This window comes from Leptodactylus fuscus, chromosome 6 (genome assembly GCF_031893055.1).
Source record: "Leptodactylus fuscus isolate aLepFus1 chromosome 6, aLepFus1.hap2, whole genome shotgun sequence".
In the NCBI taxonomy this organism is placed as follows: domain Eukaryota; kingdom Metazoa; phylum Chordata; class Amphibia; order Anura; family Leptodactylidae; genus Leptodactylus; species Leptodactylus fuscus.
In genome coordinates this window covers 791,770-817,858 of record NC_134270.1, presented here as the reverse complement: position 1 = coordinate 817,858, position 26,089 = coordinate 791,770, and the positions used below count along the sequence as shown (strand labels likewise).

The 26,089-nt window shown below is 45.3% G+C and overlaps 1 protein-coding gene across 1 annotated transcript in view; it reads right to left on the bottom strand.

Moving 5' to 3' along the window:
• SLC39A11 (solute carrier family 39 member 11) overlaps positions 1–26,089 on the bottom strand; it is a 216,575-nt gene that overhangs the window by 157,049 nt on the left and 33,437 nt on the right. The window contains exon 3 of the mRNA XM_075278149.1: positions 16,635–16,784. Within this exon, the coding sequence (XP_075134250.1) occupies positions 16,635–16,784 (150 nt within the window). The remainder of the gene's footprint in view (positions 1–16,634; positions 16,785–26,089) is intronic.

The following is a 26,089-nucleotide window of genomic DNA, read 5'->3' as shown; positions in this document are numbered from 1 at the left end:
TCATTGGATACTTTTTTTTTCTGACTAACACGTAGGAATAGCCTTAAGAAAGATTATTCTTCTCCTACCTTCAGATGTCTTCTCCGCACCTCCATTCGGTAGAAATCCGGATTCAAATGAGTTCTCTCGCAGCACTGGGGGCGGGAACTCGGGGAACTCTCCAGCGACACCTCTATCTTCGTCTGGAACGGCCTTTCCCTATGTCTTCTTCCGTCCTGGGTTTCAATCTTCGAGTCATGCACAGTCGGCTCTGCCATCGGGCCTCAGGCATGCCCCATGGCCACAAGAAAATGGCCGCTTACACAGTAAGCTGTGCAAGCGGCCATTTTCTTGTGGTCGCTTACACAGTAAGCTAGTGTAAGGGGACATTTTTTTGTGGCCCAGGCATGCGCAGTCGGCTCTGCCCGAGACCTAGAAGATTGAAAACCCAGGACGGAAGAAGACTCAGGGAGAAGTCGTTCCAGAAGAAGATAGAGGTGTCGCTGGAGATTTCTCTCGCAACACTGGGGTCCCCAATGCTGCGAGAGAAGTCTCCAGCGACCCCAGTGCTGTTTGAGCACTGAGGCCCGCCCCCAGTGCTGTGAGAGAACTCATTTGCATACCGAAGAAAACCCGGATTTTTACTGAATGGCGGTGCGGAGAAGACATCTAAAGGTAGGAGAAGAATAGTCTTTCTAAGGTCAGAAAAAAAGGGTATCCAATGATAGGAACCCTTTAACGCTCAGCGCTGTAATAGTACGGTGTTGTCAGGTTGTGCCGTTGCAGAAAAGACACTTTGGAATTGTAATGGCGTATACAAGTACGTACTAAGACAGATATATCAAGAGTGATGACAGATCCACAAGTTGTTCTTGGTAGCTCGAATAGGGGTACCTTTGTTTAACAACAGGATCATTGCTTTCGTTTCTTCCCAGGCCTTATAGACATGACCATTACACGTAGTGTATGCAGAGAAGCTTTATTCACATAGCTCCGGCTTCTTCCCTACATATACAAAAGTCCTATTAAGAATAGGCACATCACAGTGAACGTCTCTGCTACTATAGTACAATTACCCATTTACATCTAAATAAATGGAGGAAGGCGCCAAGTAACGAGGCCGGCCTCCCGGAGGGAGCTTACAACCTAGAAGAAAACCCTTCTATAGGGCCAGGAAGGCAGCGTCTACCGTAGGACGGATCTGGCGGCAATACGTCTAATTAACAAATCCTTCCCATCGAGACCCAGATGATACAAAACCGTCACCCCCTTAAAGCTTCCACTTAAAGAGTTGCGGAGCAGGATTACGGGCCTGGAGATGTAAACAGGAGATTAGGACAGCTCGGCTGCATTCCTTCCGCCACGAAACGCTGCTCCCGTCTGAATTGAGCGCTCTGCGAACGGCTAGATCTAATTCTGTGTAAAGAGGATTAGTCAGAGGGTACGAGGACCGCAATATGCCAGGCGGGTTCCCCATAGCATTCCTTGGATTAGGAACTCATTAAGCAGAACGATTATGAGTCTCTATGGACGGGACTTGATTCACTTTTTATGTCCTAGTGAAGAAGAGAGGTCAGAAAGAGAAATATTATCTGCGCCTGAAATACACTTACTGGACTGGACTGTAACCAAGAGCCCGGCAGCCTCACCACTGTCATTTAAAGGACAACTCCAGTTAAAGGGGTTTTCCAGGATTCATACAGTGATGACCTGTCCTTGGGATAAGTCATTAATACATGATTGTTGGGAGTCTGACACCTGGGAGCATTGCAGCCCCTTAACCGAATACATATCTTAGGGGCTGTGCCCCATTCAATTGAGCTGCTACTGTATCATGCGATCAATGAACATGATGTCATCGGCCCATGGGAAAGGTCGCAACGCTCATGAGCAATGTGGCCTCCTCAAACAACTGATTGGCCAGACCCCATGGATATTGCTGGTCTATTCTAAGGTGGTGGAAAACACCTTTAATTCTGATATTAGCAACCATAGCTAAAGGGGTTTTCCAATCCCAAATTAATTTTCATACTGATGACCAATCCATGAGATAGGTTATCAACATATGATCTGTGCTGATCCAACACCCGGACCCTAAACAGATCAGCCATTGCAGAAGCCTCCAGGTGTCGGAAGCTAGTGCAAGGACAAGGCTGAACAGCACCGCTCCTAATAGTGGTGCTTCTGGGGTATTGCAGCATCACACTGTGCGTGCACGTACTACACCTGATACTTGATAGATGCAGCACTGTGCGTGTACGCACTACACCTGTTACTAGATAGATGCAGCACAGTGCGTGCACGCACTACACCTGTTACTAGATAGATGCAGCACTGTGCGTGCATGCACTACACCTGTTACTAGATAGGTGCAGCACTGTGCGTGCACGCACTACACCTGTTACTAGATAGATGCAGCACAGTGCATGCACTACACCTGTTACTAGATAGATGCAGCACAGTGCATGCACTACACCTGTTACTAGATAGATGCAGCACTGTGCATGCATGCACTACACCTGTTACTAGATAGATGCAGCACTGTGCATGCATGCACTACACCTGTTACTAGATAGATGCAGCACAGTGCGTGCACGCACTACACCTGATACTAGATAGATGCAGCACAGTGCGTGCACGCACTACACCTGTTACTAGATAGATGCAGCACAGTGCATGCACTACACCTGTTACTAGATAGATGCAGCACTGTGCATGCATGCACTACACCTGTTACTAGATAGATGCAGCACAGTGCGTGCACGCACTACACCTGTTACTAGATAGATGCAGCACAGTGCATGCACTACACCTGTTACTAGATAGATGCAGCACAGTGCATGCACTACACCTGTTACTAGATAGATGCAGCACTGTGCATGCATGCACTACACCTGTTACTAGATAGATGCAGCACTGTGCATGCATGCACTACACCTGTTACTAGATAGATGCAGCACTGTGCATGTATGCACTACACCTGTTACTAGATAGATGCAGCACAGTGCGTGCACGCACTACACCTGATACTAGATAGATGCAGCACAGTGCGTGCACGCACTACACCTGTTACTAGATAGATGCAGCACTGTGCGTGCATGCACTACACCTGTTACTAGATAGGTGCAGCACTGTGCGTGCATGTACTACACCTGTTACTAGATAGATGCAGCACAGTGCATGCACTACACCTGTTACTAGATAGATGCAGCACAGTGCATGCACTACACCTGTTACTAGATAGATGCAGCACTGTGCATGCATGCACTACACCTGTTACTAGATAGATGCAGCACTGTGCATGCATGCACTACACCTGTTACTAGATAGATGCAGCACAGTGCGTGCACGCACTACACCTGATACTAGATAGATGCAGCACAGTGCATGCATGCACTACACCTGTTACTAGATAGATGCAGCACAGTGCGTGCACGCACTACACCTGTTACTAGATAGATGCAGCACAGTGCATGCACTACACCTGTTACTAGATAGATGCAGCACAGTGCGTGCACGCACTACACCTGTTACTAGATAGATGCAGCACAGTGCATGCACTACACCTGTTACTAGATAGATGCAGCACTGTGCATGCATGCACTACACCTGTTACTAGATAGATGCAGCACTGTGCATGTATGCACTACACCTGTTACTAGATAGATGCAGCACAGTGCGTGCACGCACTACACCTGATACTAGATAGATGCAGCACAGTGCGTGCACGCACTACACCTGTTACTAGATAGATGCAGCACTGTGCGTGCATGCACTACACCTGTTACTAGATAGGTGCAGCACTGTGCGTGCATGTACTACACCTGTTACTAGATAGATGCAGCACAGTGCATGCACTACACCTGTTACTAGATAGATGCAGCACAGTGCATGCACTACACCTGTTACTAGATAGATGCAGCACTGTGCATGCATGCACTACACCTGTTACTAGATAGATGCAGCACTGTGCATGCATGCACTACACCTGTTACTAGATAGATGCAGCACAGTGCGTGCACGCACTACACCTGATACTAGATAGATGCAGCACAGTGCATGCATGCACTACACCTGTTACTAGATAGATGCAGCACAGTGCGTGCACGCACTACACCTGTTACTAGATAGATGCAGCACAGTGCATGCACTACACCTGTTACTAGATAGATGCAGCACAGTGCATGCACTACACCTGTTACTAGATAGATGCAGCACTGTGCATGCATGCACTACACCTGTTACTAGATAGATGCAGCACTGTGCATGCATGCACTACACCTGTTACTAGATAGATGCAGCACTGTGCATGCATGCACTACACCTGTTACTAGATAGATGCAGCACAGTGCGTGCACGCACTACACCTGATACTAGATAGATGCAGCACAGTGCGTGCACGCACTACACCTGTTACTAGATAGATGCAGCACTGTGCGTGCATGCACTACACCTGTTACTAGATAGGTGCAGCACTGTGCGTGCATGCACTACACCTGTTACTAGATAGATGCAGCACAGTGCATGCACTACACCTGTTACTAGATAGATGCAGCACAGTGCATGCACTACACCTGTTACTAGATAGATGCAGCACAGTGCATGCATGCACTACACCTGTTACTAGATAGGTGCAGCACTGTGCGTGCATGCACTACACCTGTTACTAGATAGATGCAGCACAGTGCATGCACTATACCTGTTACTAGATAGATGCAGCACAGTGCATGCATGCACTACACCTGTTACTAGATAGGTGCAGCACTGTGCGTGCATGCACTACACCTGTTACTAGATAGATGCAGCACAGTGCATGCACTATACCTGTTACTAGATAGATGCAGCACAGTGCATGCATGCACTACACCTGTTACTAGATAGATGCAGCACAGTGCATGCATGCACTACACCTGTTACTAGATAGATGCAGAACAGTGCGCGCTACCCGTCCATCCGGAGGCTGCAGCCACCACTGATCTGTGCAGGGTCCAGGTTCCAGATGCTGCAGATCAGATACTGATGACCTACCCTGTATATAGGTCATCAGTATGCAAAATTGATTTGGAGTCCGGAAAACCCTCTTTACGTAACTACTTCTATTTTTTTATAGCAAAACAGAAATACAAAAGAAATAAATAAAAATGTTCTTTATTCGAATATCATTCCTCTTAATGTCTGTGGGTGGGATACAGATTTTCTATACCCCACAGAGTAAATAAGCAGAGACGATCTCTGTTCAAGTCCCTTACCATCTTGGCCAAAGTGGAAATTGGTTACTGGAGGACCTATGTGGTCTGCATTATACACACAAGCCATTGATTGAAATGGGAGCTTTTGTAATACTTCTTTTCCCCTGTGGTGTCACTGTAGAGACGCTGAACACTTCTCACCACAGATTACAGGCGATCACTGAGGGTCACAATCAGATGATTATCAAGGGACCTTTCTATGAATTGTCCAAATAGGAGAACCCCTTTAACATGAAAGGATGATTCTATGGGGCTAAGTGAGCCCCCTCACTTCTAGACCGTCAAGTGCATGCACGGGACCCTGCAACCAATGCTGCAATATTTTATTTTACCTCCACCTCCAGCCCTCACAGGACTGGAAAATCCCTTTAAGGCTATTTAAAGAAAGTTTTTTCGAGTATTTAATCTATATCCAACCTGCTCTGGGATAGCGATGTGCTGTATCCACCTGAGAGAATACATCCATTCACATAAATTAATTTATAGCCTCGAATAAAGAGTCCACCGTAACACTTTTTATAGGGAGGAGAAGAACAAAGTGCGGCATCAATCATCGTCATTGACGGAACGTGAGAGAATAATAATTACTTTATTACCGAAGTAAAGACTAAAATCGAGCCGTGTTCAGCTCCTCAACTCTCCACGGGGAAATAAAACTAAAAAAAAATCAATGTCTAAAGCTCGTCCCACAAATGTTTTTTTTTTTTTTATTTGGCTAAGTGCTGCACTTAACGTTGATCCACCTTCTTCTGAGCCCCCTCCTCAGTCAATGTGATTATTCACAGATAGTACACAACGTTCCAAACAAAGTTGGCTCATTCAGTCCTTCGACTGCAATGTCCTTACCTACCGAGGTCTCCTACGTCTAATACTGTGGCATCTACAGTCAATTAAAGGGACTAGAGCCCAGTATGGAGGCAGATCTGGTAACTCATGTCAAGAGCAAGGAGAAGATGGAGAACCCAGAAATGGTGGCACCCAACGGGACTTAAGCTACGACTAAGAACCACGCTGAAATGTGTATGCATTGACTTCTTATAACAGGATGAAATTAAGCCTATGATGGCGGTAGACCACGCCAACCTTCTTGGCCAGGCTATGTCTATCCGCATGTAAATGAGAGTGATGGGTGTGCCGGTACCAAGGACATGGCAGATCCACACCTAAGCGGGAGAACCAAGTAGACTGGTACCAAGAAAATATGGCAAAATGGTTTGTATGATAAGAACGTCAAGGCAGTAAAAGACCCAAGTGACTGGTACCCGGTGGAGAAGACCGGTCACACAGGCCAAGGGAGGACTCTACAAATACCATATTTTTCGGACTATAAGACGCACTTTTTTCCCCAAAAATTTTTGGGGAAAAGAAGGGTGCGTCTTATAGTCCGAATGTGGCGCCTGGCACCCGCTGTAATAGAGAGACGGATGCCGGCAAGGGATAGATGCAGGTGCCGGGGCCTGAGACCTCGCTGCGCTCCTCTGCCCTGCATGAAGCCAGCAGCGGGAGGAGTGATGCTATTCCACTCCTCCGTCCCCCCGCCGCTGGCTTCATGCAGGGCAGAGGAGCGCAGCGATGTCTCAGGCCTCGGCACCTGTGCCAGCATCTATCCCTCGCCGGCATCCGCCTCTCTAGTACAGCGGATGCCGGGTCAGTATCGGTGGCCCCTTCTCCCCCGGGGCCGGTCCCCACCGGCCCCGTACCTGTGAAGTTGCAGGCCGGCTCCTGCGCGGCGATATCGCAGGAGCCGACCTGTTCGGGTGACAGCCGGGAGCCTAATGAGGCTCCCAGGCCTGTCACTGCTGTATATTAGTATTGCGGCTGGTCTCTAACCAGCCGTGATAGTAATATACAGAATGTCCCATAGACGGCAATACAGTTGTATTGCTGTCTATGGGACTTGCAATCAAGTGACCGCAGGTTCAAGCCCCCGGGGGGGGAATAAAAAAGTAAAAATAAAAAATTTAAAAAAAAGCTTTAAAAATATATATAAAAAAATATGAAATAAATAAAAGTTCTAAATCACCTCCTGTCCCTAGAATATATATATATATAAAAGTAGAAAATCATATATCATAAACCACCGGGTTTTTTTTTTTCAATACAAGGTGATCTAAGCAATAAATATTCCCCAAAATGGTATAACTGAAAAGTACTTCTGGCCCCGCAAAAAAAAACAACCGTACAGCTGCAGGGTCACCTGTCAATGTGGCCTTGCAGCTGTTGCAAAACTACAACTCCCATAGATTAAATATTTTACCATTTTTTGCTTCAAAATTTTTTTTCCCTATTTTCCTCCTCTAAAACCTAGGTGCGTCTTATAGTCCGAAAAAATACGGTAGCTTATCCCATGCATGGAGACACCATGAAAATTTTGGCAAAAATTTGCTTCCAGAGCAACTTTTTGTTCTTGCTTGTCGACAGGGGCCCTCTATGACTGCTCGGAACTTAATGACTATATAAAAAAAAAGGTAAAAGACTTCTCTCCAAATATCAGGAAAATTAGGGGTTTAGACGGCTCTTGGGGGGGTTCACCTGTTACTAACCGATATTTGCTTTTCTCCCAAATCCCAAGGACTTCTCGCTGGTTGCCATGGATACTTCCATATTTTGATGCAGAGACTGGAACAGGAGACAGTGTTGGGCATCGCTGCCGAGAGGCGAAGATTTTCTCATATTAAGCATTTTGCACATCTAAACAGACAGATGACGCCCAAATATCTCCACGCTTGGACTGAAGGTCCTACCGTCTGAAGGAATACTTTCCCTTGGGTTTCCCCTGCCAAAAGGTCGAGAACTGGTATCAAGTTCTTCGGATGTTTAACCATTACTGGTCTAAATAATATTAAGAAATCACTGGTCTTTCTAGCGGTGGAATATGACTAGGAATGAACCCCCTTAGTTAGGCAGCTGGTGACAAAAACCACTTGGACCGAACCTTCCCCAGCTGTCAGCCCAGTGACGTGTATTTTGGGAAAAATATTTGACAACCATCCAATTTCCAGGCTTGGTGACCATTATCATCGATACTGGTAACCCAACATAGCCATGACCCTCGCTTTAGGTGCTAGCCTAACTCCATCACGATGACTGTCCCAAGACCCTTTTTCTCTACCACACCAAAATCCTGTAGGTCTACGAGCATTCAGACTGGCATGCCATACAGATCCATTTTCCGAACAGGAAAGATGAGTCCGGTTGACATCTGCATTCGGGCCATTCCGTTCCCCTCTCTGCATGAAAAATGCTGCAAAAAATACTTTTCTCTCTGCATTTTTCATGCAGAAACCGACCGGAAACCACACAGACCTCATTATAGTCTATGGGGTCCGCAGGTTTCCTTAGGTAGACGCTTTTTTATGCGGATAGGTTTCGGTTCAAGGTAAGCCCAAGCAGACTCCCATAATGTTAAAGGGATCCTATCATTGGATACCCTTTTTTTCTGACTAACATGTAGGAATAGCCTTAAAGGGGTATTCCCACATCACATACTCACCAGTCTTCGTTGCTGTAAAATCTTCTGTCTTCCGGCTTTGTTGCGTCATTGGTGGGCGGGGTTACATATGCAAAGCCAGCGGCAAGGTGCCGCCGGCCCTGCGTGCACGCTCATAGATGGTGAGACCAGTCTAGCCTGCGCAATGCGAATACAGACCCGGCATCCGCCTCTCTCTATTACAGCGGATGCCGGGTCTGTATTGGCATTGTGAAGGCTAGACTGGTCTCACCATCTATGAGCGTGCACGCAGGGCCAGCGGCATCTCGCCGCTGGCTTTGCATATGTGAATACAGACCCAGCATATAGAGAGGCGGATGCTGGGGAGTGTAGATGCCGGCACAGATGCCTGCAACATCGCTATGCTCCTGCCCTGCATGAGGCCATCAGCGGCAGAAGCGATGCTGGCTTCATGCAGGGCAGGGGCATAGCGATGTTGCAGGCATCTGTGTCGGCGTCTAACCGTCCCGTCATCCGCTGTAATAGAGAGGCGGATGCCGGGTCTGTATTGGCGGTCCCTTTCCCCCAAAGGGTAAACTACCCCCCCCCCCCCACCTCCAGGTGCTCCCGTGCACTTAGCCCCTCCTCCCTCCCCCCTCAGAGCAGCAGATACATCACTTGACTTATGACCAGATAAGTCAAGGGATGTGTAAAAAAAAAATGAATAAAGTAATATAGTGGACAAACAAAGCAGTTTTGCTGAAGCACTGTATTTAGGAAAAGTCTTACATTCACATTAACAAGCAGTATAGATAGGATCCTTGTGATGGGACAACCCCTTTAAGAAAGGCTATGCTTCTCCTACCTTTAGATTTCTTCTCCGCGCCGCCAATTCAGTAGAAATCCAGACTGGTGTAGGCGCCCATTTTCTTGTGGCCTGGGCATGTGCAGTTGGCTCTGCCCGAGGCCTAGAAGAAGTCCTAGAAACCCAGGACTGAAGAAGACACAGGGAGATGCCATTCCAGAAGAAGATGGAGGCGTCGCTGGAGAGTTCTCTCGCGGCATTGAGGATGCCCCCAGTGCTGTTTGACTGTGAGGACCTCCCCCAGTGCTGCGAGAGAGTTCATTTACATACCGAAGTAAACCTGGATTTCTACTGAATAGCGGCGTGGAGAAGACATCTAAAGGTAGGGGAAAAATAGCCTTTCTTAAGGCTATTCCTACGTGCTAGGGAGAAAAAAAGGATATCCAATGATAGGATCCCTTTAACCCATGCACAGATGTGAACTGGGTCTGACTCTGCTTCGATGACATACAGTACCTGACTATCCAATGTGACAGCTGACACCAGTCATTGGCTACAGTAGATATATGGGGAGTCACCGATATCATCGCAAGAGGCTCAGACCCCCGAAACCACCAGGGGACCAAAGACAATGCATCCAATGCTCTCCAAGACAATATATAGGGCTATATTTTAGTAACACACTGTGGACCACCATTTATGGTACACAGGGGAAAATATAACATCCTGTATTTCCAAAAAGACAGCAGGCATACCGTGCAGCATCCAAATTCCCTTGCAATATGACAAACAGAACCAGTTCCTATTATTTATTCACAGTTTTCAACACTTATCACAGAGCTATTCTGATGTCTCATTACTCAGTCCTATCTTAGCTCATAGAGATATGGAGTGAAATCCTACTGCATCATGTGAACAAACTGCAAAGCTGCAAAATACATAAAGTTACAGTCTCCAAAGAAACCATAAAATCAAAACCATTTACGGCATTCTGTAAGTGGCTCCTGTTTCTCTTGATGTCTGATTGCAGGACTGTAATACCCTTTATAGAGCGGGCGACAATGTTGTGCTTCCCTGACTCCCCTGTCTTTTGTCTGGACTTCTCTTCCATCCTGCGGTGCGACCTCCCGTCTGTTCCTGATCAGACTCTATCTGTTTTTTCTATTGTTCTATGCTCTTTCGCTAACAATGCTATGATACTTCAGCAGCACTTAACATAAACAGATAGAGGCAGTACCATCTTTGCCTGCTGGGATGAGAGTATGATTACGCTCTACCTCTATATCCACCAAAATAAGCTATGAGACTGTAAGTCTTCTTTATTAAAACTGCAAGGGATTGCGTCATTGATGTGAGCCTCCTTTCATTAAAGATCATCTTATGTCTCAAAAAAACAGCATGGACAGCTAGAGGCAGTGTCATCTTTGTCTGCTGGGAGGAGACTATGATTATTCTCTACCTCTATATCCTCTGAAATAAGCTATGAGACTGTAAGTCTTCTTTATTAAACTATAGGTGCTTGCATCATTGGCATGAGCCTCCTTTCCTTAAAGGTCCTCTGATGCCTCAATAGAACAGCTTGGACAGCTAGAGGCAGTACAATCTTTGCCTACCGGGAGGAGTGCATAGTTAATCTCCCTTCTATATTCTCATAAATAAGCAAAGAAACTATAAGTCTTCTTATTATTACTGTGCCACTAAGTCTTGCATCATTGGTGTGAGCGTCCTTTCATTAAAGGTCCTCTTATGCCTCAATAGAACAGCATGGACAGCTAGAGGCAGTACACTCTTTGCTTACAGGAAGGAGTGCATAGTTAATCTCCCTATTATATCCTCCTAAATAAGCTAAGAGACTGTAAGTCTTCTTATTATAACTGATTTATGGGGTCTTGAGTCATTGGCGTGCGTCTCCTTTCATTAACCTTCTTAACAGTCCTCTGGTGTCTCAGCAGAGCAGCATGGACAGCTATAGTCAGTACCATCTCTGTCTGCTGGGAGGGCAGTATGATTATTCTCACGCTATGGCACATTCCATACTGTTTCGTGATACAGCAAGCTCTGTTGAGAGAGTGTGTGGTCATCCCCAGTCAGATATATAAATAGTAGCAAGGGAAAGAAGAGATGATTGACTGACAAATGGACCACCATAATGGACCACAAGACGACTGGATAAAACACCCAGGCACCCAGGTCACCTGCTCAGATTGGCTGAAATTGATAATCTACATAATAAAAGCAACACCCAGACCATCCCATGTCTCTAGTCAATTATATTTAGATTACCATAGATTTCGGCACAACTGAAGCAGTGCCGGCTGGGTGCATGAAACATTTCCACCGAGAAATCACAAGAATTTGGTTCTGCGCAGAAACATGTTGCATTAAACTCCATGTATAGATGCAGTGAAAGCAATGAAAAATTTCTATCCAAGGTACGATCATTCATCAATATAGTTATGGCGATCTCAATGGGAACCGACAGGCAAGTAAATAGTGAATGCATCATATGTGATCCATGTGCAGTGCATTCAGTGTCTGTCATCCTGGGCTGTCATTCTGCTTATCAGAGAGATTAATGAAACTTCATCGTCGCATCTGTCCACGGTACAATACACTGAATGAAAAAGCCAAGTGACTGAAGGCAGAGATTCAATGACTGTGTATGGAGAGGGTAACATCGCCATGAGGTGAACCTACTGTCATACAGCAAATCGATACACAAGAAACACAGGACCTCAGCTATTCCCGAAACTCCCCTAGGCAAGGGCCACGCATGAGCAGCCACTTCTCCATTGTAAGGGGCCACAAGATGGACGTTGGGGAACCTCCAGGTGTGGGTCTTAGAGATGGTACCCACATATATTGCAAGTTTATGGAATATCCTGTGTGATGGGAATACCATACTATTGTTTAGAAGCACCATGGCGTTTTTAGGGGTCCCTGTATTTGCACGAGTTTCAGTTAGCCGTCTTTGACTCTGTTCTATTGGAGCAGAGATAGAATAACAAAGTCCATCTTAAAGAGTGGGGTTGAGCCGATCTTGAGATTTCAGGATCGTTTTTGAAATCTGATTTTCGATCATTTTCAAACCGATCATGATCGTGAAATTTGCTCCATCGCTGATCGGGATCTGATCTTTCCTGATCCCGATCGCTCAACCCTATTCATGATATATACGTTGGGTTACTGCAACTCCGCTCCCATATCATTGAAAGGAAGTCATCAAAGTAGATTCTCTATGTCAATTTCGGATGCTTCACCCATGTCTAGTACCTGTACCCTTGTCTAGTCATTCATGCAAAACACTGCAAAGTTAATGTGAACATGGACCCTTCCTGGACATTAGACTCTGAAGATGATGTCAGCAACGGGGACATGGTGACCTGACTGTAAGAAACAGGAGACTATAGGCAACATATTAGGAAGCAGACTATGTGAGAAGCAGAAGAGGAGCATGGAGGAACTCTGACAGAAGAGGTAGGGTAGAAGAACGGGGTGCGTCACATGGTAGTTCTCAATAGTATCTGAAGGCAGCAGAGGGAGACCTTTTTGTTTGCACAGCAACCCATGCTAGAAAATAAAAAAAAAAGAGGTCACACTAGGTGAAATTGGGATTGCTATTGAGGGGACGGACCTTCAGAAAATATAACAATTCACAAAAATCATCAGTGTGCCCCTTTAGGCTGTGGTAACTGGACACAACCATTGTACAGTGGATATAGCCAACAGATTCTGACTCCATCGACTGTATAGTTCCAATGGATGAGTGGGGAAGTCGTTTACAAGACCCCCACCAATCTGATATTGACAAGCTATTCTAAGAATAGGTCATCCCTATCAAAAATACTGGAGAACCCCTTTAACATCTTAAAAGAAGTTGATCATGATGTAACTCACACAGATAAAGAAAGATACAATGAACAGCGAAAGACATGCCACATAAAATACAAGGAGCGTACAGTAAACCCTTCACAACATGACATACAAGACGGAGGTTAATGATAAGACGTTGCGATGGTGTTACAGGACCGCCAGACCCATCGACTACCGCCAACCAAGATAGTGTTCCGATAAACACCACACATCATCTGTCATTCTCCAACTGTGCTCTCTCCAAATGTCCCTGCAATCTGTCACTGGCTCTCGCAACATGATGGATCACTTTGTAATGTGGCAGCCCCCTCCCAACAATTAGTATAACACAGCAATTAACCCTTACAAAGCCGAGGAGGCCAATGGTGCAGACACCTGCGGCAGGAAAGAGACTCGAGGAAGTTAATTGAACGATTGACCGCCAAAGGCTTGACTTTCTAATCTGTATGAGAGATTGCAGGGGTGCGCAGCTCCGGGGGAAAAAAAAGAAACGGCACAAAGGAAAGGCAATACCGCCTGATGTCCTTACACGTCCCTACAAGGAGTGAGTGACGGGGCCGATGCTACATTGATCACACGAGCTGGAAACCATGACAGATGGTTAGCCAAATATATACAGAAACTGCTGCACCCTGATCTGCACTGCAACAAAAAGCGAGCTAATAAGCCAGAGGTGATGGAAATAAAATACCCGTACGGCGACAGAAAATAAAGTACAACAAATACATGGAGGCTGATAGAAGGTTATTTTACTATTTCATGGTTCTATCGGACAGGAGAAGGTCTGTAGACCGTCTGTAGAGAACAAATCTGCAAATGTACAAGGGTGCGGGATGTATTACTGCATAACTAGGAACATTTGCCCCCAAAATTCAGGAGCTTCTGTTATGCATATGGCTGTCCGAGGGGGAAGGGAAGAGATTTTATAATGGAATGCACTCGGATGACAATTGGAGTGTTTTCTGTGATGCTCTCACCTCTATGGGGCTTCCGATCTGTTCTGTCCCGATGACACGGAGGAGGATAGGACCTGGTCTATGATCGTTGGAAGGGAATGAAGCATCGCACAACCCCTCAGGAGAGTCTTGACCTGTACATTCAGTCAGGTGCATTAGGTGTTAGAGGTCATGCCCCTTGAACAACACTTCTTCCTATCCACAGGATGGGGATAAGTGTCTGTTCAATGCAGGACTGGTGGAAGACCCAGCGGTGGACATGAATGAACACCACTCCTCCGAAACAGGGAAGACCCAGGAACTCAATTTTCATAGCCGGTGCTAGAAGTGAAGTGGCTCAAGTGATGGCTGCATCCGATCAATGACCTCAGTGGTCACATGATAGGTACCAGTGATGTCACAGCTAATATGTCATCAGTACCCAGAATGTGACCACTGAGGCCAGTGATCGACCTTCGTGGTCACCTGAGCTGCTTGACTTGCGGCCTGGTCAGTGACTTCAATGGATGAAGCATGGGACCAGACACTGGAACAAAGAACCTAATGTAGGCGATAGGGTTGAGCGATCGGGATCGGAAAAGATCAGATTTCGATCGGCGATCGAGTAAATTTCACGATCGCGATCGGAATTCCGATCCCGATCTTCTTCCGGGGGAATCGAGGTCGGAGGTTATTTCCCACAATGTTTGGCTAATGGCCAATCCTTGTGGGAAAAACTAACATTAGGGTTGAGTGATCGGGATCGGGAAAGATTGGATCCCGATTGGTGATCGAGCAAATTTCACGATCGGGATCGGCTGGAAAATGATCGAAAATCGGATTTTAAAAACGATCCTGAAGTCTCAAGATCGGCTCAACCCCATTAAGTGAGTATTGCCCTTGGGTTTTCTAGCTTCACTGTAATACCCCTTTAAGCAGACATTTTGTCCATTCAGGATACCAGGAAAGCTGACCAAGTCCTTGTGTACGAATCTGTAATAAATAATGTAATGATTTCGGCTCACATAGTTTTTTTCTTGAAAACCGCAAAACAGCTGGGAACAGTGTTTGGCTATAACAAGCTCGATAAGTAAATGCATGTAATATGGATGAGAGGGGGAGTCAGAACGAATCTGACATCACAGGTTTATGAATGCAGACACTTGTCCGTGGCCATATACCAAAAGACTACGACAAAAGCCCAGACTCCGCTGTATACGTCTGTAGACACAATGCTGGCGGCAACGTGAAGTGTTAATACAATCCTCCGGGGGTCTTACAACTTGTCAAACAGAGTTAGCGCAGACCCTTCCCCGATAGAGGCCCTGCCACCGCTCTGGCCTAGTTACATAGCAACATCTCTTGCTGCAACCCTTAACCATTTCTCGCACCCGTTCTGCCCTCGGAAAGTGTCAACAGCGTCAGGGTCGGAGGCCGTCATTACCGGCCCGGACTGCCTGGTAACCGCATGCTAATGGTCTAGGAGCCGATCTGGAGCGTGACCTTTTGTGTAACGGGAGTGAGATTAATCCCTCTATCACCCTATGAATGGCACGTAATGACAAGCTCGGTCCATCCTCGAGCACCTGCCTGGCATTGAGCTAGCCCAAGACCCGGCACATGGCTTGTTGAAATGGCTGCCGCTCGGTGCCAGGCCGGAAACGCTTTAGAAGATGCTTTAATAATACACAGCGGGAAGGAGAAGATTGTAAGAATAACCTGTCGTGCCTTTCAACAAAATGTGATGTTGTCAAGGCTAATAATAGCAATAGTAATAAACATCAATAGTTATACGGCTGACAGACCGCCAATGTATTCACGCCCTGCACTAACTCACTGCGTTACGCTGTCAATCCGTGAAAAAAAAAAACCCTCAAGGTATTGGTTATGTACTAAGAATGGCTGTTCATAAGATGAACTTATTCCAAAGTACAAAGTGTCATGGCTTCTGTTATTAATGCAAGGCATGAAGCTATGACAGGTCTGTAGTAAGATGGATCTGAAAAGTCACTGGGGGGCATCGTTGATATTAACGGGGTCATCTAAGCATTATTCATGACCTGTCCTGTGGATGGGTCTTGTATCCTTTTGAAGGAGATATTCTGTCTTGGCTTTATTCCCACTAGGCTTCAGGAAAACCATGCATTGATCTATAGGGAGCTGCCTTCCATAAGGTGGCGCTAGAGCAAGTTCCCCTTTTCCACCAAGGGGGTCCTATTTGCATATTCGTTCTCGGAATTCTTAGCAGGGCGTGTATGTACTTAGGGTAGGTTCACACTACCATAAGTGTACGCCCCCTTAGGAGCCATAGTACTCTTTCTGACCATCACCTATCAAGTATGTGACCCCATAGTTGTACTCACCAAAGCTGGCAGAAGCATATCAGCAAAATACACAAAGCCGGCGCCAAAAGAAAAGCCAATCGCAGCCGGAAGGAAGGCCCAGCTCCCGTATTGGCTGGACATCTCTATAGCAGGGGCCAGGAGGGACCAGTAGGAAGCCGCCAGCATAACCTGTGAGACAGAGAAAACACAGATAAGATTAAAGACAAGGTAATCCTAGTGAAATGATAACTGGTCTCTGGTATTTATATAGATAGAACAGGTCTACAAGTTAGTGTTCATGGCTGTCAGCCATTTATAAAGGAGGCAGAACAAGGCTGTAGAAAAATAGAGTCAGAGTCGGTGGAGCTGTGATAGAGTCTTTGGAGCAAATATCAGAAATCGAAGGAAGTGACTGACAACAGAGACTAGTAGAACTAACTAACTAACATAAGCCTTATACAGTGCTAAAGAAATAGATCCCAGACACCCAAAAGGTCTTCACCAGAGAAAAGTGGATTTCCAATAATAAGCCAAAGGTCAGTTCCGAGAGGTAACGTCAAAGACAAAATCAGAAGACAAGGTGATTTCCAGTAACAGGCCAAAGGTCTATACCAGGGGTCCTCAAACTGCAGCCCGTGGGCCACATGTGGCCTGCCAAGCACTTCTGTCTGGCCCCGCCGACAACGCGGCAGGCGTGCATTTATAATGAAGCTCCTGGGGAGCTCGGGCAGGCCATGGAGCGCACTTCACTTTACCTATTGGAGGGCACCGCTCCCGATGTCTGTGCGACCTGCCGATGTCTGTGCCTCTGCCTTCGGCCCACTGTTTAAAAAGTTTGAGGACCCCTGGTCTATACAGAGAAGTCTAGCACAAACAATAAGGATATGGAAGCCACACTAGGAACAACCAAATAGCAGGCACCTGACTGAGGAGGAAGAGAGTTTAAATAGCCTGAAGACTCCAGAAGCTTCACAGGTTGATACAGTAACTTTAAAGCAACAGTAGCATGTGCTGTTAAAACTCTGTTGTCCCTCTATTATCCCTCCTGTAAATGTATGCATACACGAACATGTTTTATGTCTTTTTTGCACTTGTTAAATCTGAAAAGCTACTTTACGATACGCCTTTGCCCCTGAAGTGATAAGGTGCCACTTTGAGCACACAATTTGCCATTTGTGATTATAAAAGGGGAATAAAACACATCATTGCAGTAGGAGGTTGAAAGGAAAATTTTGTAAAACATAAAATAGTCTCCCGCTGTTGTTGTCCATAATATGCAGAGCATTCCGAAAGCAGAACTTTTTTTTTTTTTTACTAGCTGATATTTATGCAGCGGCAGGTTTCCACAGCACACGTACATCTCTTGCTGGGCGAAATATTCATCACAGCCGAGTAACATGATTTACAGCATAGAAAATCAGCCATTAGCCCACACTGCTCCTTTCACTGCTCCGCCAATATGCGCTGTATCCTATAGCGCGGCGAACGGCAGAACCTCCGGAAAGTGAAATTAATCATCGCTTTGCTATTATGGATGTAATACACTTTTCACTTCATTTTCTGACTCTCGCAAATTTGGCAACCTTATAAATAAGGGAGTTCTCGGTGCCAAGCTTCGCTGGTAGGGTTCCTCCAATTGAGCAACAAGGGATCTATTATGTTGTACAGTCTGTGACCCCGACCAGATCATTAGACAAGTCTACACAATGTATTCAAGGTCTAGGTGAGAAGGAAGGAAATGGATTTGGGTACAATGTATTGTAGAATGTGTCCCGAGCACAATTCCTTCAAATGCATTCTTGATCGAGAGCTGGAATACTTGTATCAGTAAATGTGTCCTGTTATTGCTTGCGATTTCGTTCTTCAAATGGAACGGAGCTGCAGTACCCCAGAATGGCCACTACATGGTGACTGGAGCCATAGACTCGTGACTTCGTAAACTCTGCTATGGCCGAATCAGAGGGTGGAAAATAATGAGAAATTAAAGGAGCTGTGCCGTTAAGGACACTTATCCTTTATCCACAGGGTAGGGGATACGTGTCCAATCTTTGGGGGTCTGACCTCCAAAACAATCAGGAGAACTTGGAACCCAAAGCCCCCTAAAACCCCAATGTGGATGGGGCACCACTGCATGACCAATGTGCTATTCACTTGTATGGGGCTGCGATCTGGTGCTGGTGGAAAGGTGCTCCATTCCCAAGGAAGCTTTAGGGGGACTTTAGGATTCCCGTTCTACTGATTTCTGCTGGATCTGATGGTTGGATTCCCAATAGTTGGACACTTATCCTGTAACCTGTGTATGGAGGATAAGTGTACTTAACACTACATCTCCTTTAAGGTAGACGTCCACTTCAGATTCCTCACCATTTTTCGGCCATGGCTTTCCCTCTCTGATTAGCTGAGTGTCTCTCGCCGCGGGTTCTGCAGCTAACAAGTAGCTTAATTCAGGGCAAGATCAAGCAGGACACTTAATTTTTCAGCAACTTGTTTTGATCTCTGCCTCCCATTGAATGCAATGTGAGAGCAGAATCTGCATCAAAATCACTACCAAATTCAACAGACCTCCTACACCCTGTCCTATGCCCCTTGTATCAGCTGCCTGGTGTCGGAACCCGGCCAAGGGCCTATCCGATTATCAATATCTAAATCCCATAAAACCCCTTAAAAACTGGTATCCCCATTGCAAACTATAGGTCCGACCTATAGATTCAGCACTAAATTATTACTGTGCCCCCTACTATGATTTCCCTGCACATCGGAGCTTCCATCAACCCGGCTGGCCTCATTTACTTGCATGGAGCGGTATGGTAGACCCCCTGCACAGTTGAGTGGCCGGGACCCCACCATGTAGGATAAGACAACTGAATCAACAATGTAAGGGTCCTAGAAGTCCGATCTCCAACAATTATGTACCAACCCCATGTGAAATACCAACACCATTCTGAAATGGAAATACCGCTATAGGTTGTGGCCACACACTTCACTAAAATCTACGTTTATTGTTTTAGATTTCGTGTTTGTTTGAGCTAAAGTCAAGAGCGGCTTTAGAAGGATTGGGAAATGTAACGTAAGCTCTTATTCTGGTCTCTTCTGCTAAACCCACTCTTGGCTGTGGCTCAAAAAAACTTCAAGATAGGAACGACTGGCACGCCTGAAAATACAGAAGGTGCTTGAGAAAAGCAACCATCCTCATGAGAATGAAACTCACGGCACTCCGAAATATGTATTTATTGGTGGACTAACGGCAGATTTGTAACACCGGACGGTTCGGTCAATCCATGACCTTTATCAATGGCAAACAAGCTAACGGTAAGTAATAGGGACGGCGCCAATGCCTAGTGAAGGCGTGACTACCATTGTTAAAGGTTAAGGGTTGACCGTAACATGCCATCATATGATTCATTAAAGGGGATATTGGGGAAGTTCCTCAGGGTGAACCCAAGCAAGAATGGAGGGGTAGGGAGTAAGCACGCACAAACCAAAGCTTCTTGATCACTCTTCAACAGTTTATTAGGCACCACGCGTTTCAGGCGGAGCCCTGTCTCAAGTGCAATACAAACAGCAGCAGCCTTTCTTGAGCGATTTCATTTTTGACTCCCCGCCTTCCGAACCCCATCATTTTTTTATTTTTACGTTCTCAGAGGTGTAGGAAGACTTAATGTTCGCAGGACAAATTATTCTTCATATTGGTGCCATGAAATATTCCATACATTGCACTGGGAAATTGGGGAAAATTCAGAATGGAGAAATGGAGAAAAACTGTGTTTGTGCAACTTCCTAGGTTCACAGTAGCATTTGAGTTTCCCCAAGTGGACCCCACGAACGGAAACCTAACCTGCAATGCACGCAGAAACCTATGGACCCAATAGAAAAAAGTGGGGGAAAAAACAGAAAAGTGTCTCTGCATTTTGTTAAGCGGGTTTGGGGCTGCAAACCCAAAATGGAAAAAAAAAAAAATTTAAGCGTTTTATTTCTTTAGGAACTTGAATTCAATGCACCAATCCTTGTGTTCTGGGGAGAGGAGGCCGCAATGGTTTCTGGCAGCAGATTACTCTTCTACCGATAGAGAATGCCTTTGTATAACAGAAGAGTCAGCAGCTGTCTGACAACCATCTGACAACCAGTCTCTCATAATCGACAACGAGCAAAACCTGCTTTCTTGTTAAACAATTTCCACCTTATTATACCAATGATTAGAGCAAATGTTACAATCCGCGCTTGGAGCCTATAGTCTAATCTATGTTGCATATTTAAGGAAAGTGAAACCAATAAGCGCCGCGTGTTTATAATGCATGGTTGCCTTGCAGGACTTTACTATAGCTCAGGGTGCCATCTGCTCAGTATATAATATGTGGAGCATAAATTGTGCAAAGTAGAGAACTAAATGCCAGGAACATTGCATGAGATCAATAGCCAAGGCCGATACAGTATACAATATTGTAAAAACGAGAGCCAACTGATGAACGGGGTCCTGTGCTCCTAGGTCTGTCATCTTCATCATCCAATAGGTGGCACTAGTCCAGGCATGTTCGCTGTGGGGTCTGGAGTGCTCAACCCACTAGCCCACCTCTGCTAACGCATTCTACGCCTTGGTATGTTCTTGTTACAATGTGGTCAAAGTCACAGTAAGTATCTAGGTCACTCTTAAAGGTGACCCTAACCTTCCACTTTATACGTGGACACAGGGTGGTGCCTAAACCTCCTGGGAGTCCACACAATCCAGTCTGTACCATCACAAGAGGATAGCCGGAGCACTTGCTGAGCTAGAGACCGCCCACTAGGCACTTCCAATTAACTTATCTATCGCATCAACTTTATTTTCTTGCCAACAGGGTCTCTGTCCTGGGACATAAAGGTTCTAGTGAACTACCCGGGGCTAGAAGTAGATTATACATGGAGCCCTATTGATTGAAATGGGGACCATCAGGTGGCTGTTGTCCAACCAGGTAAGAGACACAATGGTGACTGTGGGAGGAGATGTGAACTTAGTCTTAGCTGGAAAAGGCTAGACCAAACAACTAAGACAGCAGGAGCCGAGGCAGCACCACCTACCAGGTCCTTATGGTTACACTCGCTGTTTTCGTATCCCCTCATAGACTATAGTGAAGTGCACCCTTTTGCTCTGAATGCGCCGACAAAGAACAGTGGACAACCTCCACTCGTCCATACCATAAGATGGTCAGCTGCTCCCCTCATAGACGTCTTGAAAACCCTTCATACAATACATGTTCTGTTCCCTAACCGTGCTTACTGGCTTTAATATACTGACGTACTTAGAAAATCACCGTCCACAATGTCTATCTATAGAGTAGTTTCCTGCTATGATAATGGTATTCAGTGTGTACCTGTGTATAACGGGACAGAACAGTCTGAGCCAGACAGAAGGGTTAATAAGTGGGAAATAGCAGCACATGATTGGGATTATTGCATCATTCCGCCACTAGGGGAGCTTTATAAGTGTGATCCTCAGATAAAAGATTTCAGATTTATAAAGGAAACTGCAAAAAATAATTTCATTTTTATTGCAAACTGTAATCCTAATAACATTCATCAGAATAAGGCAAGAGAATAAATACTCAAGAAACAGGTTCAGATATCTGAGGGTAAATTATAGTTAAAAAGCATTTCAGTCTCAGAAAATGGTCTCTACATATATCCAATCCTGTACTGATCCTGAGTTATATCCTGTATTATACTCCAGAGCTGCGCTCACTATTCTGCTGGTACAGTCACTGTGTACATACATTACATTACGTATCCTGTATTATACTCCAGAGCTGCACTCACTATTCTGCTGGTACAGTCACTGTGTACATACATTACATTACTTATCCTGTATTATACTCCAGAGCTGCGCTCACTATTCTGCTGGTACAGTCACTGTGTACATACATTACATTACGTATCCTGTATTATACTCCAGAGCTGTGCTCACTATTCTGCTGGTACAGTCACTGTGTACATACATTACATTACTTATCCTGTATTATACTCCAGACCTGCGCTCACTATTCTGCTGGTGCAGTCACTGTGTACATACATTACATTACTTATCCTGTATTATACTCCAGAGCTGTGCTCACTATTCTGCTGGTGCAGTCACTGTGTACATACATTACATTACTTATCCTGTATTATACTCCAGAGCTGCGCTCACTATTCTGCTGGTGCAGTCTCTGTATACATACATTACATTACTTATCCAGTATTATACTCCAGAGCTGCGCTCACTATTCTGCTGGTACAGTCACTGTGTACATACATTACATTACTTATCCTGTATTATACTCCAGAGCTGCGCTCACTATTCTGCTGGTGCAGTCACTGTGTACATACATTACATTACGTATCCTGTATTATACTCCAGAGCTGTGCTCACTATTCTGCTGGTGCAGTCACTGTGTACATACATTACATAACTTATCCTGTATTATACTCCAGAGCTGCGCTCACTATTCTGCTGGTACAGTCACTGTGTACATACATGACATTACTTATCCTGTATTATACTCCAGAGCTGCGCTCACTATTCTGCTGGTGCAGTCACTGTGTACATACATTACTTATCCTGTATTATACTCCAGAGCTGTGCTCACTATTCTGCTGGTGCAGTCACTGTGTACATACATTACATTACTTATCCTGTATTATACTCCAGAGCTGCGCTCACTATTCTGCTGGCACAGTCACTGTGTACATACATTACATTACTTATCCTGTATTATACTCCAGAGCTGCACTCACTATTCTGCTGGTGCAGTCACTGTGTACATACATTACATTACTTATCCTGTATTATACTCCAGAGCTGCGCTCACTATTCCGCTGGTACAGTCACCGTGTACATACATTACTTATCCTGTATTATACTCCAGAGCTGCGCTCACTATTCTGCTGGTGCAGTCACTGTGTACATACATTACATTACTTATCCTGTATTATACTCCAGAGCTGTGCTCACTATTCTGCTGGTGCAGTCACTGTGTACATACATTACATTACTTATCCTGTATTATACTCCAGAGCTGCGCTCACTATTCTGCTGGTACAGTCAGTGTGTACATACATTACATTACTTATCCTGTATTATACTCCAGAGCTGCACTCACTATTCTGCTGGTGCAGTCACTGTGTACATACATTACATTACTTATCCTGTATTATACTCCAGAGCTGCGCTCACTATTCTAACATTACTTATCCTGTATTATACTCCAGAGCTGCGCTCACTATTCTGCTGGTACAGTCACTGTGTACATACATTACATTACTTATCCTGTATTATACTCCAGAGCTGCGCTCACTATTCAGCTGGTGCGGTCACTGTGTACATACATTACATTACTTATCCTGTATTATACACCAGAGCTGCGCTCACTATTCTGCTGGTGCAGTCACTGTGTACATACATTACATTACTTATCCTGTATTATACTCCAGAGCTGCGCTCACTATTCTGCTGGTGCAGTCACTGTGTACATACATTACATTACTTATCCTGTATTATACCCCAGAGCTGCGCTCACTATTCTGCTGGCACAGTCACTGTGTACATACATTACATTACTTATCCTGTATTATACCCCAGAGCTGCACTCACTATTCTGCTGGTACAGTTACTGTGTACATACATTACATTACTTATCCTGTATTAGACTCCAGAAATGCGCTCATTATTCTGCTGGTACAGTCACTGTGTACATACATTACATTACTTACACTGTATTAGACTCCAGAGCTGAGCTCACTATTCTGCTGGTGCAGTCACTGTGTACATACATTACATTACTTATCCTGTATTATACTCCAGAGCTGCGCTCACTATTCTACAGTCACTGTGTACATACATTACATTACTTATCCTGTATTATACTCCAGAGCTGCGCTCACTATTCTGCTGGTACAGTCACTGTGTACATACATTACATTACTTATCCTGTATTATACTCCAGAGCTGCGCTCACTATTCTGCTGGTACAGTCACTGTGTACATACATTACATTACTGATCCTGTATTATACTCCAGAGCTGCGCTCACTATTCTGCTGGTACAATCACTGTGTACATACATTACATTACTTATCCTGTATTATACTCCAGAGCTGCGCTCACTATTCTGCTGGTACAGTCACTGTGTACATACATTACATTACTTATCCTGTATTATACTCCAGAGCTGCGCTCACTATTCTGCTGGTACAGTCACTGTGTACATACATTACATTACTTATCCTGTATTATACTCCAGAGCTGCGCTCACTATTCTGCTGGTACAGTCACTGTGTACATACATTACATTACTGATCCTGTACTGATCCTGAGTTACAGCTGTAACACTTTATGAGAAGGAAACAATAATACACACAATAGAGGGTGTTTTAGAGATAAAAGCAGATCTGCAGGGGGCACAGTATAGCAGCATGCTATTCAGTTTGTAGTGTTTTTATATGACCTTATTTTTCCAGTTTTGCAGATCTGGAGCTGTCAGATAGACATAATGACTGTGTATTGTCTCTTAGTCAGACGCCTGTATTGTGGCTGCAGATGTGCCCGGGCTACAGGCTTCAGCCAAATGCAAATCGCCAGAAAGGTCCCCGTGCGGCGTATTCCATGAGTGCACAATGTCTATCAACACTTGGCACTGGCACGGCGGCATTTTTAGACAAACCCACCTGGGTGACCGCAGCTTTTTTTTTTAATAGGACCTGTTAATTGCTTGCTAAATGCATGGCTATAGACCGGCGGGTGCGGCGCTCCAGACAAGCACAGGAGGGGAGCGGGACTATCAAATGTATTGTACTAATATTATAATAATATTATAAATCATTCATAATGAAGAGCAGGCGCCCGGAGAATAGGATAGAGCGCCCCGGGGGATGGGATAGTGCGCCCAGCGGTGATTACAATCAATTTCATTACCAATCTGTGTAAGGAAGCCGCCACGATATGCATTATTAATCACCGCCAGCGGATCTTATTAGCAGGAATTACATTAAAGTATATCATCCCAATCCATAAAGCTGGCAGAGGTCTCATTTACCCTTCTACGACTAAGGCCCGGTCCAAGCCGTTCCGTTCCTGTCTTCACATGAAAAATGCGTCGCAGTAGTTTTCTCTCTGCATTTTTCGTGCGGAAACCCCATGGACATGGAGTCTGTGGGTTTCCCAAAGTAACCCCACTTTTTTATATGGACTAAGTTTCCATTCAGGGGGTCTGCAAGCAAGCCACCCAACCCCCCCCCCCCCAAGCGGACCCCCCAACCTTCCCCCCCAAGCAAACCCACAGACCCCTCTACCCACCCACCCCCGGCCTACCAAATCCCCCCGACCATGGGCTGCAACAAACTGGAGTTCACTCATTGAGCTGAGTTTTCGAGACCTGCTCTGTGCAGGGAAGGGGAGGAGATAAGCTGTGACATCATCTGATGTCAGTAGTGATGTCATGATGGGTCACGAAGCGTGTTACCTGTAGAGGCGTGAACTTCTATTGTAAT